The 14534-nt window shown below is 37.2% G+C and overlaps 1 protein-coding gene across 1 annotated transcript; it reads right to left on the reverse strand.

Annotated features, from left to right (window-relative positions):
• Window positions 1–858: 858 nt before the first annotated feature.
• LOC122844667 (solute carrier family 22 member 4-like) lies at window positions 859–13005 on the reverse strand. Its single transcript, XM_044140355.1, is given in 11 exon segments — window positions 859–3182; window positions 3897–4032; window positions 5747–5929; window positions 6009–6223; window positions 6994–7091; window positions 8163–8289; window positions 10130–10301; window positions 10395–10549; window positions 12012–12115; window positions 12434–12458; window positions 12460–13005. Coding segments are annotated over 11 exon segments (1719 nt in total). The 5' UTR covers window positions 12864–13005; the 3' UTR covers window positions 859–3082.
• Window positions 13006–14534: the final 1529 nt, after the last annotated feature.

The raw sequence follows: 14534 nt of genomic DNA on the forward strand, positions 1-14534 counted from the left end.
CTCTTGAAATTAAGTTTTAGAGTTTTGCTTTTTAATCAACATCCAAAATTTCTCCAAATTTAACCTAAATAACGTTTTTATAGAATTAATTTTCTACCATCTTTGGAGACAGCAAATCAAATAATCTCCTTTTAACCAGAGTTCATGCACTGACTCAAGGTGGAGTTGGCCCAACACTGGCTTTTAAAGAATTTGACTTTAAGAACTTGTTCTTGGTGCAACATGACACTTTTTAAACTCTTCCTACTGAATGGCAGAGTTTTGGGCTTTTTCCACTATAGAGGATGCCATTTCATTAGATTTTATGGTTTATGGTCTTGGCTGGGTTAATCTGGTTATCCTGTAATGCAGGCTGTTACAGATCAGGTGTTTCCAGTGGCTGTTTATTTACAGCAAATCTAAAACAAACAATTCAGAAATGAATTCCTGTAGACTGTGACATCTTGATCACCTGGTTTGTAAGATTTACATAGGATTTTGTTACAAAGTTAACATTTTTGTGTAAACAGACCTAAAAGAAGTATCAGTGTGTCTTCGTGCTGCTACTTTTCTCTTAATGTTTTGCTTCAGAGTATACAGGTGGAGGTGGTTCATCTGAGAACCATGAGGTTTGAAAATCCAATTATTTAACTAGGCTCCTATTTTAATCGCTTTCTTTTCTCTATTCAATTTACATTTCTGTCCATTTAATTTCTATTCTATTTCAAGCAAGTTTTAACTTGCAACTGATAAAAGAAACACACCCAACATCAGTAAATTCACAAACAAGCAAGTTGTACAATGTGGCTTCAGTGCAATCTTCACAATATCATTAAGTGAAATAAAAACACAGATAAACAGGTACTTTTATTTTAGAAAGAAATCCAAAATGTGGGAAAAAAATGTCAGCATAACATTCTGCTAGAAATCCACTGGAGCTTCATTGGTGGTGTGAGTTATGTTACTCTTATTACATTTAGTTTCAGCAATCCGCCACTGGCTTAAAGGTCAGCTGTTCTAATGTCATGATAACTATCTGAAGGACAAAAAAACATTCATCACAACTACCAGGTCATCTGAAACTTAACAGACCTCAGCCATCATCATGCAAGTTAAAGTTTAATTCCAACTCCATTCACACAATGGGCCAGCTGTATGGTTTGGTATAGGAATGTTATTTGGTAAAGGGTTTAATGCATTTGCACAAAGAGGAGTGTCTTTTAGTTGGATTCAAACAGAATCTAAACCAGAAGAAGAAGGAACAGTGGGTTCCACGTTGTTCAATAATAGAAGCTGCGTTGTGACCCTGAAGAGAAGCTACAGTAGCATTCAGTCTGAGAGAAATACTGTCAGGCTGCCGTAATAGGTCAGAAGTAAAAGTCTGCTTTATTTTTTTCATGTTAAAAAATGTCTGTAATTTTACCCCCAAAACGTTTATCGCAGTTAGACACATATTTAAACTTTATTTGTCTCTCTTTCTGCTCCTTGTAGATTATTCTGATTCTTCAGTTGAAGCCAGCATGTAACAGCATGTGGGAAGAGAAGCTGCATGACACAAGAGCAACAAGTTGGCAGACAATATTACATTTCTGTCCTTGAGCTTCTTGAGCTTTTAGCACCCTCTGGTGGAATCTAGAGGAAATGTTTCTAATCTGGTGAAGGAGGAGATTAAAAAACTGGAGACTCTGATGCTGTAAAAGTGTTATAAACTAGTTTATAAAGCGAATGTTTCTCTTATTTACTTAGCACATAATAACTTAGTTTCTAATTCCAACTCTATATTTGCATCTATCCTTCTGATTAAAATAAACTGTCCAGCAGATATTTTTATATTAAACTACAATTTGAAGGGGTGTAATGTGTAGCAAGCCTGTTGGAATCTGAAGCTCATGGTTGAAAGTCAGTCAGTGAAGGAAAAATGTCTGCAAATAGCTGAGAGGCAACAAGTAGGGATTAGTGATTGCATTAAGATTATGATCTTTTCTATGAATATTATCAAATATGTTTGGGTCTGTTACATTTCAACATGCATTTTGGCATCTACTCAATACATGAAATTTAATCTAAATATTTCAAAAACAATGTCCATGCTTTAATAATTCAGAAATTTAAACTGTTTGCGTTAAACAAGAATATAAATTTAAACATGGAAACTAACGCTGGAGAAAAATAAGCTGCCTTTTCAATGTCACTGCATGGATCCTCTATGATACATTGCTTAAACTTAATTAACCTTAAACCAATTTAAATAATTGGTGCAGTGTTGAACTGTTTTGGAAAGTCTTCCTGTTTTGATATGGCCCAAATGAACATGAGTTTGACCCTCCTGCTCTAGGGAGTAGAAATCTGGTTTTCATCGTTTCATCCACATATATTTGTTTGCCTACATCGCCCTCTGGCGGCAGCATAGATTAAAGCCTTTCGGTCTTAAAATAATTTTCTGCTTTTAAAATCCGGTGAACAGCAGACCCAAAGGTTTTAAAGTGAGTAAAGCTAATTTTATTCTCTTGGAGTAATTTTAGTGTTCAAAATAAATCCAGCAGCTTGGATATCGGCTTGCCTTCAGTCCCAACAGGGATTCTCCTTCTCCCTGGTCAATTCAATAACAGCTCAATATATCACTTTAAAACACAGTCATAATCAAACTAACATCAAAAATAAGGAAAGTCATTACAAGTCAGTAAAATGTGCAGTAAAAATGTAATTTTATCATTGTTTCAAAAACGCATGATTTATTAGAGAACTGCTAAAAAGTACAGGTTCATGTGACTCTCTTATCAAATCAGAAATTATATAAACAATCTGAAAATTTCACAGTGTTGTATGTAAAACCAAAATTTAAGCTAAAGACTAACCTGTATTTGAGTAACTTTATTTTCTAAACTGTATTTTCTGCTACATCATTTTCAGTTTATCAGCAATATCAACTGTGGCTGAAGTTGTATTAATGGAGAGAAATGGTAACAATAATGCACAGTAGAGAACGGTACAGGTATCTGTACGGTATGTTCATGGTGTTCATGGAAACGTTAGACAAAGAATCATTCAAACTGTTTTTTCTGTTTGGTTTCCCACATCAAATGGATTTTGTCATTCTTGGACTTCATGGCTGCTGATTGATTTGAGGGCGGCTCCTTCTGACCAGAGACCTTTCTTCCACAGCTTTTTCCTCATCTTCAGTGTTTGGTGTCTTTTGGCAACATCTGGAGAAACATAAAAATGTACGTGGTCATCTCACCCATGACTCCCTCTAACCTGTTTCAGCCCATCTGCATCCATCATACACATGTTGCCAATTCATCTACATGAAGCATTTGAAGGACTGACTCCACGACCTGAGCTTTTTTTTAAGGTATAGTCTGGTGTTTACCAAAGTAAAGCAGTTTTTAATGATCCTAACAGAAAAGGTTCAAGTCCCATAAAAAAAAAAACATTTATTTTCAGTGTGTGTAAATGTCTGGTTTTAACTGTAGATTTTTAAACAGCTGCAGTTCTCTTAGCATCCTTTATGTTGCCAGCTAATGCTATGTTCAATTTATATGTATATTGACAAAAACAATGAAAGAAAAACTTTACAACACAAAAAGACTTTCAAAATCACGAATAAGCTTTTTGCTGAGGGTTGTCAGGGTTCATTATGCTAAAGTTAGTTTCTGCTCCTGGTCGGTCTAGTTTTACAGAAAGAGCTCCAACATGTTGAGTGTCAGGTTGATGATTGAACATTGTGTTTCACCTTACAGACAAAATGGAACTACTTTGAATAATTAAACCCCATTTATCCTAAGCCAGCTCAATAAGCCATGATTTTCCTTTTTTCACAAAGTAAATCTTTGTAATACTATTCCAAGATCAGGCTTGTAAAATATTTAAAATGAATGAAATGTCATTTGGCCAGAGGCCTGGAGGGTCAGTCTTACCCAGGGAACTGCTGCATGTGACTGATTGTGTCCGGCAGCGGCATTCCAAAGCTCTCAGGCAGCAGGAGGCTCAGCAACCCCGTCACAGCGGTCAGGCTTCCCATTAGGATGTAAGGCAGGGAGACCGAATAGGTTCCTGTGTTGCAACATCAAACAGAGGAGAAAGGATGGTGAAAAACAACTTTGTATACAATCAATGGACGGCTCAGCTGCTGTAAACAACAAGACAAATAAACATTCAAAGTCAGACAATTACAGAGAGCTTTTGTCTCCAAGTGACTGGTTGATGGTGTATTTCTGCCTTGGGCTCTACTTGGTTGTAATATGTGGTTTCCTCCTCGATTACAAAGATTTTAAAGCACAGCAGGTGGCGTTACACAGATAAGTCCTCAATTCTAGCGCCCCGTATTTATTTCCATCCATTATCTACACCAGCTTATTCCTGCAGGGATAAGCTGATGTAGTGTGTGTGTGTGTGTCTGGATAATTTTGGCCATATCCAGACACACACACTCACTCCATGGGCATTTTACACACCAAAATTACCCTAACATGTTTATGGACTGTGGGGCTAAAGAGTTAGCACCCTATAAAAACCAAAGTATAAACGTGAAGAAAATGCAAATTTCCCACAGGAACCAAACCACAATCTGAGTTTACGACCTTCTTTCTGCAGGTCAGTAATAATGAGCTCTGGAGGTTTAGTTTTACCTCTCTTACCTTTCTGCTGACTGAATGGTGATGAGTGTCAGGACCTTGGGTTGGTTTTGAATTTTGGGCTCATAGTTTTGATTATTATCTGTATGCTTTATTTTCCTTGTGTCTGTTTTACTTTAGTTCAGTCTTTCAGTCTTCCTTTTTCTAGTTAGATTTTGTTTATTTATTCCTTGTTCGTAGTTATTCTTTGTTTCAGTTAGATTTGTTTTCCTAGTTCCCCTCTTTGTTTACTCTCCCTCGACCCTTCAGCCTACTTTCTGCACTGCAAAAATACAAAATGTTACCAAGTAATTTGGTCTGGTTTCTAGTGTAAATATCTTAGTACACTTGAAATAAAACAAAACTTACAAGTAACTTTTTAAGCAAATTATAAGAGCTTGTTTTAAGTCAATATTTCCTTAATATGTTTGAAAGATTTCTAGTTCCATTGGCAGATTATTTCACCTAATTCATTTTTCCCATGTTACAAGTGAAATAATCTACCAATCAAACTAGAACTTTTTTTGTTAATATTAAGGAATTATTCACTTAAAACAAGTGCTGAAATCTTGCTTATGTTATTTGTAAGTTAGTTTTGTCTTTGTTCAAGTGTACTAAGATATGTCAAGTAAAAAATCAGAACAAAATACTTGGTAAGATTTAGTATTTTGCAGTCTGCCCTTATACCTGCAACCTGTTGGCCAATCAGCTCAGGTCTATTGTTTCAGCATTCACCCTCCCAGTATTTGGTCACCTCTCTTTCACCCACTCCTTTTCACTTCCTCTCATTTCATGACTGAAGAATATAAACAAACATTTGGTTTACGTGAATGCCAAGTTTTTATTTTTCTATTTTGACGAGTGCCTTTGTGCCACATAGTTATGCCCAAGGAACACAAAGTTGAATGTTGTTACTTAAAACTGCAGCTAAAAACATATTTATTCAAAGGCCTTTTAACATGTCGACACCTGAAAATACTCCTAAAAACTGGACGGGTGTTTAAAATAAGAAGTCAACAATAAGACAACTAGAGAGATCAGGAGAAAAATCATAAAAACTTAAAGTGAAATCACTTGAACTGATCACTATATTAATACATTTATCAGTTCTTCACTCATTAACCTAACGAAGTAAAAGAAGATTACAGACTTACGTAAATAGATGAAAAATGGAGCAATAATGCTGCCTATCCTGGAGGCCATGGAGCATGTGCCGACAGCCGTGTTCCTCAGCACAGTGGGGTAAAGCTCTGCTGTGTAGGCGTACACAACGGCGAAGGCAGTGGACACCGCAAACTTCCCCAACATCTCAAATGTTATGGACAGAGCAGGTAAGTCTACAGCGAATAAAACATTAATTGAATTAGAGTTTATACAACAAAATATGATAAAACTTTGTAAACAGTGATGTCATACGTGCTGGTATGAGCTGTATGATGAGTAGAAACAACCCTCCTGAGGAAAGTGATGAGAAAACACTCATTCGTCTGGAGCACCAGCGAAACATAACCCAGGACAGAACGTAGGCTGGCATCTCCATCAGGGCGGACAGGAAGCAGTTGAAGTAGGCGTTTCCGTTGAGGTTCGCTGTGTTCAGGGAAAGGGCAAAGTAGGCGATGGTGATGGTGTTCCTGAAGCATAAACACAAAAATATTACATCTTTACGTGTTAGAATATTTTAGTCATAATATTAACTTTATTTTTGTTGAATGCATAATTGCATTTTAGACTAACTGTAATGTTTCTACAGCAAGCTGCTTTTTTTATTTTCTACATTAGAAATATTCATCCATTCCAACAAATGATGTGGTTGTAATTGTCTCTTACAACCACATCTTATACATTATTATGTGATAATTACAAAGTTCTACTTAAACCATTTCATATTTTTACAAATCCTAAACATAAACATTTTTTTGTGTTATGTTAGGTAAAAAGTCCTGTATTTGTAAAAAAAAAACTTGTAGTTTGAAATGTGGTTCCTTGTAACACTTAAAAAAATCAAACTGCACTTGTTCTTCCACTCAGGACACACAGTGCATCCATGCTGTGTAATTGCATAAATCCTGGTTTTCATCATAGCGGTCGCTGCACAGGACTTGACGTGTCTTTGATGTTCACAAAAAAGCTCTGAAATTTACTTTACATGACACATGAACAAAAGGTGACACATGGAAGGACTGTGTGTGTACTGCATGTGCAGACTGTATTTAATCAAAGTGTGGGCTTGTGCATGTGTGTGTGTGTGTGATTGTGTGTGTGTGGGTGTGCGTGTGTGTTTGTGCGTGTGCATGTGCGTGGGGGGGTGTGTGCGCGTGTTTGTGTGTGGGTGTGTGTGTGCGTGTGGGTGTGTGTGTGTGTGTGTGGAATGTGGAGGCCCACTGGGACTGCATGGACTCACCAGATCACCCACAGCGTGATCGAGATCCAGCGGATGTTTGGAGAACGGAGCAGGTCACAGATGTTGCAGGGCCTCCTCTCCTCGGTCTTCACTCTGTTCTGTGGAGCAGCGGAGCATGAAGAACAACAGACATCTAATTAACAAGCTGAGACATCAGCCAAGAGGTAGTGTAATGACACTGAGGCTTTTGGGTTCGCTGCCACTTACTAAGGGAACTTCTAGTCTCTACTAACTTTGTACATCCAGAGATGGAAATCTTTTTTTTCTTCAGTCAGTTGTGAAAAGCATCCATTCCAGCAAATGGAATGGATTCTCCCATTTGTTGGAAGCATCCACTTGTTCCAGTGGCTTCCATCCCTGTCACTGATTCTCCAATTAATTTTAATCTGGGCTTTGACTGGACCCTTTTAGTACTAATAATGCAGTGATCAGTATCTTTATATTGTTGGTCTGCCTGTAGTTGTCAGCCCTTTGTTCTCCTGAGAGGTAAACCTCTAAACTGCTTCGTTGGGTTGGAAAATTATCTCCTATTCAGGTTCATCTGTCCAAGCATAAAATCTGACCAATTTTTAAAAGGCAACCCCACAGGATGATGTTGCCTTTACCATGTTTCCAGAGGGGATGTTTCTTGTTTGTTTCCAGGTTATCGTTACTTTGCTTTCCAGAGTTTCTTCTTTTGACCAGATTGTTTTCTTCAACCATGTTCCTTAAGGTTTCTTACTCTTCACAAATATCCACTGGACTTTGTGGTTATAATGTTTTCAAGGCAAGTTGAAAATTTTATGGTGCATGTATATTTGCAAGAGAGGAATCCAAATATAGAGGGGAAAAACTGCAAGGACTTGTATCCCTGTATTATTTCCTGTCTTAGAACAATTAAACTGCAAAATAAGTTGAATGTCTCAAAATAATAATGTTCCTTGAACAATAAGAAGATAATTCCTGAATATATTCTGCTTCCACAAAAACACAAAAACTGAAAATTGAAAATATATCTATATTTATGTCCACTCACAACTAATCTAAGTATGATACTCCATAGGCTGTTAGTTATAGCAATTATTTGATTAAAACATTTTGAAAATTTGACAAATTTGTCTTTACAAAATATTTAGGCTGTAGGAAACTTCAGTAAATGTTTAAATTTCTCTAATGAAGGATGTTCTCGCCTGTAAAGAGCTAAAGATGACTGTTGGAGGCTCAATGTGGTTCATTTCAGCTGCATTTCTGAGTGTGGCCTCGGCTTCTTCTGTTCTTCCTTGAGAGAGCAACCATCGAGGAGACTCTGGAATGAACCTGCAACAAAGTCAACGAGAAAAAAGCTCAGTTATTTTAGAGAATAATGATGAATCTAAATCAATCTGAGCATATAATGACATGCAAGAGGATGTATTTCAGAGCCTGATGCAGCAGACCGGTTCTGATCACATTAACACACTCACTGCTCTGCAGAAACAGGTTCATAGACTTCAGTTATGGAGAGATTTTTGTTCTGTTTAACATTTAAAAATCACATTAATCTTTCTTTTTACAAAGTTATTCCAATATTACCTGCAGTTTGGCAAACGTGGCTCAAATGTTGTCATAAACACTGAAATAGTGTTTTCATAACCCTTATACCCTCATACAGACTAAGCAATGTTTTCCTAACGGATGTCTTGCTTTCTTAATACAACAAGTAAAAACACCTGAAAATACAAAAGTGGTAAAACATCCTGAAAATTTGTACTTTTAAAGTCCCTTTACATCTAGAATCTCTTTTTGCATTTTGATGATGCAACTCCAAACCAAAACCATCTTCAAATAAAAGTCTAAAGTGTTGATTGCTTTTTCATACAACCTCCTTTCCAACACCCCTAAATAAAATCCAGTGCAGCTAATTGATTTCAGAAGTGAAATAATTAGCTGATGTAGTGTTTAATGCTGATGTTTAATTTCAGTATAAGTGATATTGAAATTATTACTTATTCCACAAACGGTAGACCAGCTGAAAACTGTTGATGTGTTCAGTACTTATCTTACCCACAGTCACGTTTGGACAACACATGGTGTACTGTTGTATTAATGATCTGAAACAAAGAATGATGCAACCGCAAACACGTCAAGAACAGTTGCTTATCTGAACTGAGATCTGTACCTCAGGTAGGTTCATCTTACGACAGAAAATGACATGCCTTCCAAACATTTATTTGAAGAATGCAAAGAAAGCTAAAATAAGTTAAATTGGCAATCAGCAACAAACCATGCAGAAGACACGGCATCGCATGAAAAACGTTGCTTTGGTCAGATAATACCAAAAGGAATTCTTCTGGCAAACATTCAAAATGGTAACAAAAATCAGCAATCCACAATCTAAAAGAGCAGGAAACATGGTGGAAGCTGTGTCATGCTGCGGGGATGCTGGTCAGAGTTGATTGAATGATGGATTGCAAAAGACTTGAAGCTGGAGCAGATATTCACATTTTATAAGTTAAAGTAACCCAAAGTCCAGAACTAAATACATTTGAAGATATGTGTGGCAAAAGTTGAAAACTGATAATCACAAATGCTCTACTGATGGAGTGGCTTTTTCACAAAGAATAATGCAGAAGGACGTCAGTCACTAGACACACAAACCTAGTAGAGGCATAACAAAGAGACTCATGGCTGCAGAAACTGGTTCTACTAGGGCTGTGTACATGTACACACCACATTTCAGATTCTTGTTTTAGAAAGAAAATCCCAAGAGAATAAACTGAAAAAAGTTTAAGGATATAAATACAATTGTGAGGCATCGTAAATGAATGAAAGGTTCAAATCTAATCTACTTTTTTAGTTTAAGTATTCACAATTATTTCAAAGGTAATTAAATAACTTTTACTAACTACATAATTTATTTCAAAAGGAAAATCTTTGATCACAAGACATTGTAAAAAAAAACAACTAATAAATATAACTGATTGTTGCTCCAGATAGGACTGATCCAGTAGCTTACCATTATCAGCATGTGAATGGAAATGACAGATTTTATGTTAAGCATCTTTGATTGTCTTATTAAAGCGTCGTTTCAGAAAAACATAAAGGCATTATAAGTAAATTATCAAACTCCAACTTTGGAAGAAATTGGACACAGACATGGCAACATACACCCACCTACCACCAGAGAGGCATACACAGGCAGCTGGGCAGCATCAGGGCCAGCAGCAGCATCCTCCAGTCAGTGATGAAGAACGCAAACAGAGGCAGAAGCATGTAGCCCACACCAAAGAACAGACTGACCGCAGCCGTGGAGAAAACTGTCCGGGTACGAGGGCCCAGAACCTCCATTCCTTAAAGTCAGGTCATAACAGACACATTTCAGTCACGTTTGTCAAACTGGGTTTAATATTTTCAATAATTTGGAAATATTTGAGCTGATTTACCTAAAACAAATGCGACAATATAATTTGAAACTTGGCCCATGCCCACAATGAAATACAAAGCACAGAAAACCATCCAGCTTGGAGAGAAGACTTGAATGAATCTGGAGACCGCCTGCAGGCCTATGGTGGCAAACATCACAATTTTCCTCCCAAACCTGAAATTAACATTAAGGATAAATTAATTGGAAAGTAAACAGATTGTATAAAGTGAGGACATGACAAAAAGTTACAGTCAATCAAGTTCATAATAGCTTGACTACTTCCACTATTTGGAAAAGTGTTAAGAGGAATTGGCTCATTTTTAAAATGTGAGAAGACATGAAGTGCATAAATAAATTGACTCACAAAACACATATTTTCAACTGTAGACATGAAGACTAAGTGAAAATAAAGTACAATTTGTACTAACTGCACAAACAGATTTTCATCTACCTTGTATTTTTGCGAAGCTAAATAAAGTTTCCATAAATATCCTCACAATAAGAAGATTGACTTTTAAACTGTGATTGTGTTGAATGTTTTAGGTGTCCTGTTATAAGCCTCTTGCAGTAGTTTCTTGGATTTTGCTCCATTCATCCAAGTAAAACTGGTATAACTCAGGTTTGTACACAACGCCTTGATCACATGCACCTTTTTAGCTAAGCTCATATCAAACTCATTTGCAAAATGCCTCTAGGGTCTTCCCACTTTGCTTTCAACATGTGTCAGGGACGAATACATGCTTTCTGAAACGATTTAGTTACACTTTAGGTTGTTACTCGTTTTACTGTGAAAAATACTCTGACAGTTTCAGACAACAACTTCACAATGTATTCTGCTGTTGTTTGGAGATTTATTTTCAACACCCATCATGCTCATATCTGCGACACTGAACCATTTGTTTTCTGAATTATAAGGAATATTTCTAATCTATTGTATTTCCTAAACTGAATGATTTCTGCTGCTTATATCAAAAGATCTGGACTTGTGGAGGCTCACTCTTCTCTTGGTGATTTTTCTGATATTTTCATGATCAGGGAAGTGCCTCTGCAGGTATGCCTATCCGTCTGTTTCCACATCATTCTGAAACCTGAACATCTGAACTCAGATCATCAGATCGTCAGATTGTAGTGGTCATATCGAGCTAAGATTTGACCCGGGCGTTTTATTGTTGAAAGTTTGTGACTGATTGACAGAACATCATTATCTTGAGTCTTGGGTAAACTTGTGAACAATGATTATCTTCATCAAAGGTTAAACCTACAGATCAGGGTTTTCCTGAGTACTGAGGATTTTTTTCTTAAAATCTAACCTGATGGGTCCAATTTTGAGAACTTCCACAATTTTCTAAAACATAAGAGGGAAAAATAAGCTGCAGGTTAATTTAATAAAGTAAAAAAATCTTATTGTATGTAGTGAGTTAATGTATTTATAGACCAAATATGGGCATTAAGATTTTGTGCATTTAACAAACCAGACTGACCAGAGCAAGTCAAAGAAATATTGTCTGTTTTCAGTTAGTTTTTTTGCTATTATTTATGTGAGTGCATCACCCTGAGATCCCTTCTGTATTCACTTGTAGGATACAAAATGATTCACTCTGCCGTCTTTCTCTAAAACTACAAACAGGTCCACCACCTGTCAGAGAGTTGTCCAGAAATGAATGAGCCAGTGAAAACACCACAGAAGAAGATGGAAGATGTCAGTGGGCTCTTCCAGCTTTCATCACACACAAGGTTCCACTGCATAGGACAGGAAAATGAAAAATGTGGAAACAAGCACTTTAGATTAGATCAGGAAATAAAATACACATTAAGAAAAATAAAAGTAGGTTTCATAAAAATGATCGTTTTAAAATTCCGGACACACAAATATTTGTCAAATGTAGCAAAAAATATATTAGAATATTATTTGCAAAACTTTCATCTTTTTTAACCATACTAATAAAATTGGATTTCCATATGTAACCTCATTATAAGGTCAATTTGGTAGTTTTCTATTACACTGTTATCTTCACTGGCATCAGTAGCATCATCCGATGAGTCCGAAGCTGAACCCACCTCAGAGACAATGGTAGATGTATACGCTGTGGTCAAACTCCCAGCCGTCCAGGCAGCTTTCTCTGGGCACATTGGACAGATTAACGTCCAATCCGGGCAGAAAGCCTCTCTCCGAGTAATTTAGTAAATATTCCACTTTGTATCTAGAGCACTTGCTGGGCACCAAAGCGCCGTCGCGGCTCGCATCCTCCTCCAGCGGAATGCTGCTGTTCCTCCACGCCGCGCTGAGGTTCAGGTGCGCGGGCAGCGCGCAGCGGTGATCCGGCGTGTCGGCCAGAAACACGATGGAGAAGGCGGTGAGTCCATTAGGGACGACGCTCAGGCTGAGGAGGAAAAAGACCCGCCGCTGGAAAGGTCCCCATTCTCCCAGGAAGGAGGTCGCCGCCTCGTAATCAGTGACTTTGTTGGCAGCGTTGGACTCCGGGAGCATGTTAGAGTTGGGAAACAGGAATGAATGAACTCCGGGTTTTTCTGAAGCTGCTGGGTTTCAATTCTGGGCCCTCATCCCGCCCTCTTAGGCTTCAGGAGGTTTTTTGTTTTTTATCATTCAGATAACAGCCTGTTCTTTGTAGGCCAAACCATAGTTCACAACTGTAAATCCTCACAATAATTAACTGACCTCCCAAATATAGGTCTCTCACAGACTTAATGAAAGAAGATTTGTACAAAGTTCAATCATTTACTTTTGTTTTTTGCTCATTAACATTTCGGTGGAAAAAACTACTGTTATATTAAAACGTGTTGTTATGCTTTTCAAGGTAGAAATGTATAATCTGTCCCAAAAACCAAATTCAAACAAAAATGAATTTCAGGAAGGGAAAGCAGAACATTCCCCATCTACGTCCAATTGCTGTCCAGTAGCTTCTAAAAATCAGAAAATCCCATGAAGTTTGTCAATAACATCAGTTAAACTTAGACCAACACTCCAGTATAAATGCACACAATTAGATTCACTCATAGTGTTGACTCTGAGTTTTCATACTGATCCTTAAGTTCACTTTTGGGTATTTTTGTTTGGAATTTAATGATCAGCATCAAAGTCCAGTCTAAACTTTTGTGGCATTCTGGTGGTGCATCATAGATTAAAAATTTAAATGCTTATTCCTCTTCCCCTCTAATAAATTTAACAACATAGTCAATTTTATAATAAAAAGGAAACCACACTGCCTGCTCAGCCAGCTCGGTTGAAGCCCTTGAACCTCACTTGGCTTAAACAGATCATGTAATAAGAGAGTAAAACAGAAAGTACATTAAATGTTTTATAGCATGCTGTGTTTAACTCGGAGGTTACTGGTCCCAACTAAGAGAAACTTTGACATTCAGTCAATAATAACAGCAAATTGATATTTTAACAGCTTGCATTTTGTAATCATTACACAAATAAAAACAGTGACCTCCTGTTGGTTCACAAAAGGGGCAAAGTGTTATTGAACCCAAGAGATTCCTGGAAAACCGTCCTGAGTAATAAATGCCCACTATAAAATAGCTATATTTAAGATAGATATGAACAATCCAGATTTATGTCAAAATAAGTAAAACTAAGATATTTTATAAATTATAGGAACAATTCTATTTTCAGACTCTCCTGTTTCAGCTCCTCACTTCATCTTCAAGGTTTACCCAGAAACGCTTTGTACCCATTTTCTCAAAGATTGTTTCATAGTTGATCAGATGAGCTTTTATTTATTCTGTATATTCTTCACCATCCCAGACTTGTGGGTTACTCCTTCCCTCCGGTTGTTGTGTTGGAGGTTCGTTGTGTCTTATGTCTTCAAGTGAGAGATTGTCTTCAGTGAAGAACCCGACCCCGAGGAAGAATCTGCTGCTGTTTGGTCTTAAACTATTTGTAGATTTGGAGTCATCACCTGTCGAGCTCAAGCTGAAACAGGCCCTTTTTCTCTGCTTTTAGATGGCTGAGCATTTCCTCCCTGAGGCCAACTGAAACTGATTCTCAGTACTCTACTCAGATCCAATATTCCAGTTTAGTATCCACTGTCATTAAAACCTGCTGCTGTGTCAGCCATCATTCTCTTTAAACGTTTGAGTAAGTGAAGTTTGGAGGTAATGTCAAACAGAAAAATTGTCATTTGTCCTAAACAAA

This window comes from Gambusia affinis, linkage group LG15 (genome assembly GCF_019740435.1).
Source record: "Gambusia affinis linkage group LG15, SWU_Gaff_1.0, whole genome shotgun sequence".
In the NCBI taxonomy this organism is placed as follows: domain Eukaryota; kingdom Metazoa; phylum Chordata; class Actinopteri; order Cyprinodontiformes; family Poeciliidae; genus Gambusia; species Gambusia affinis.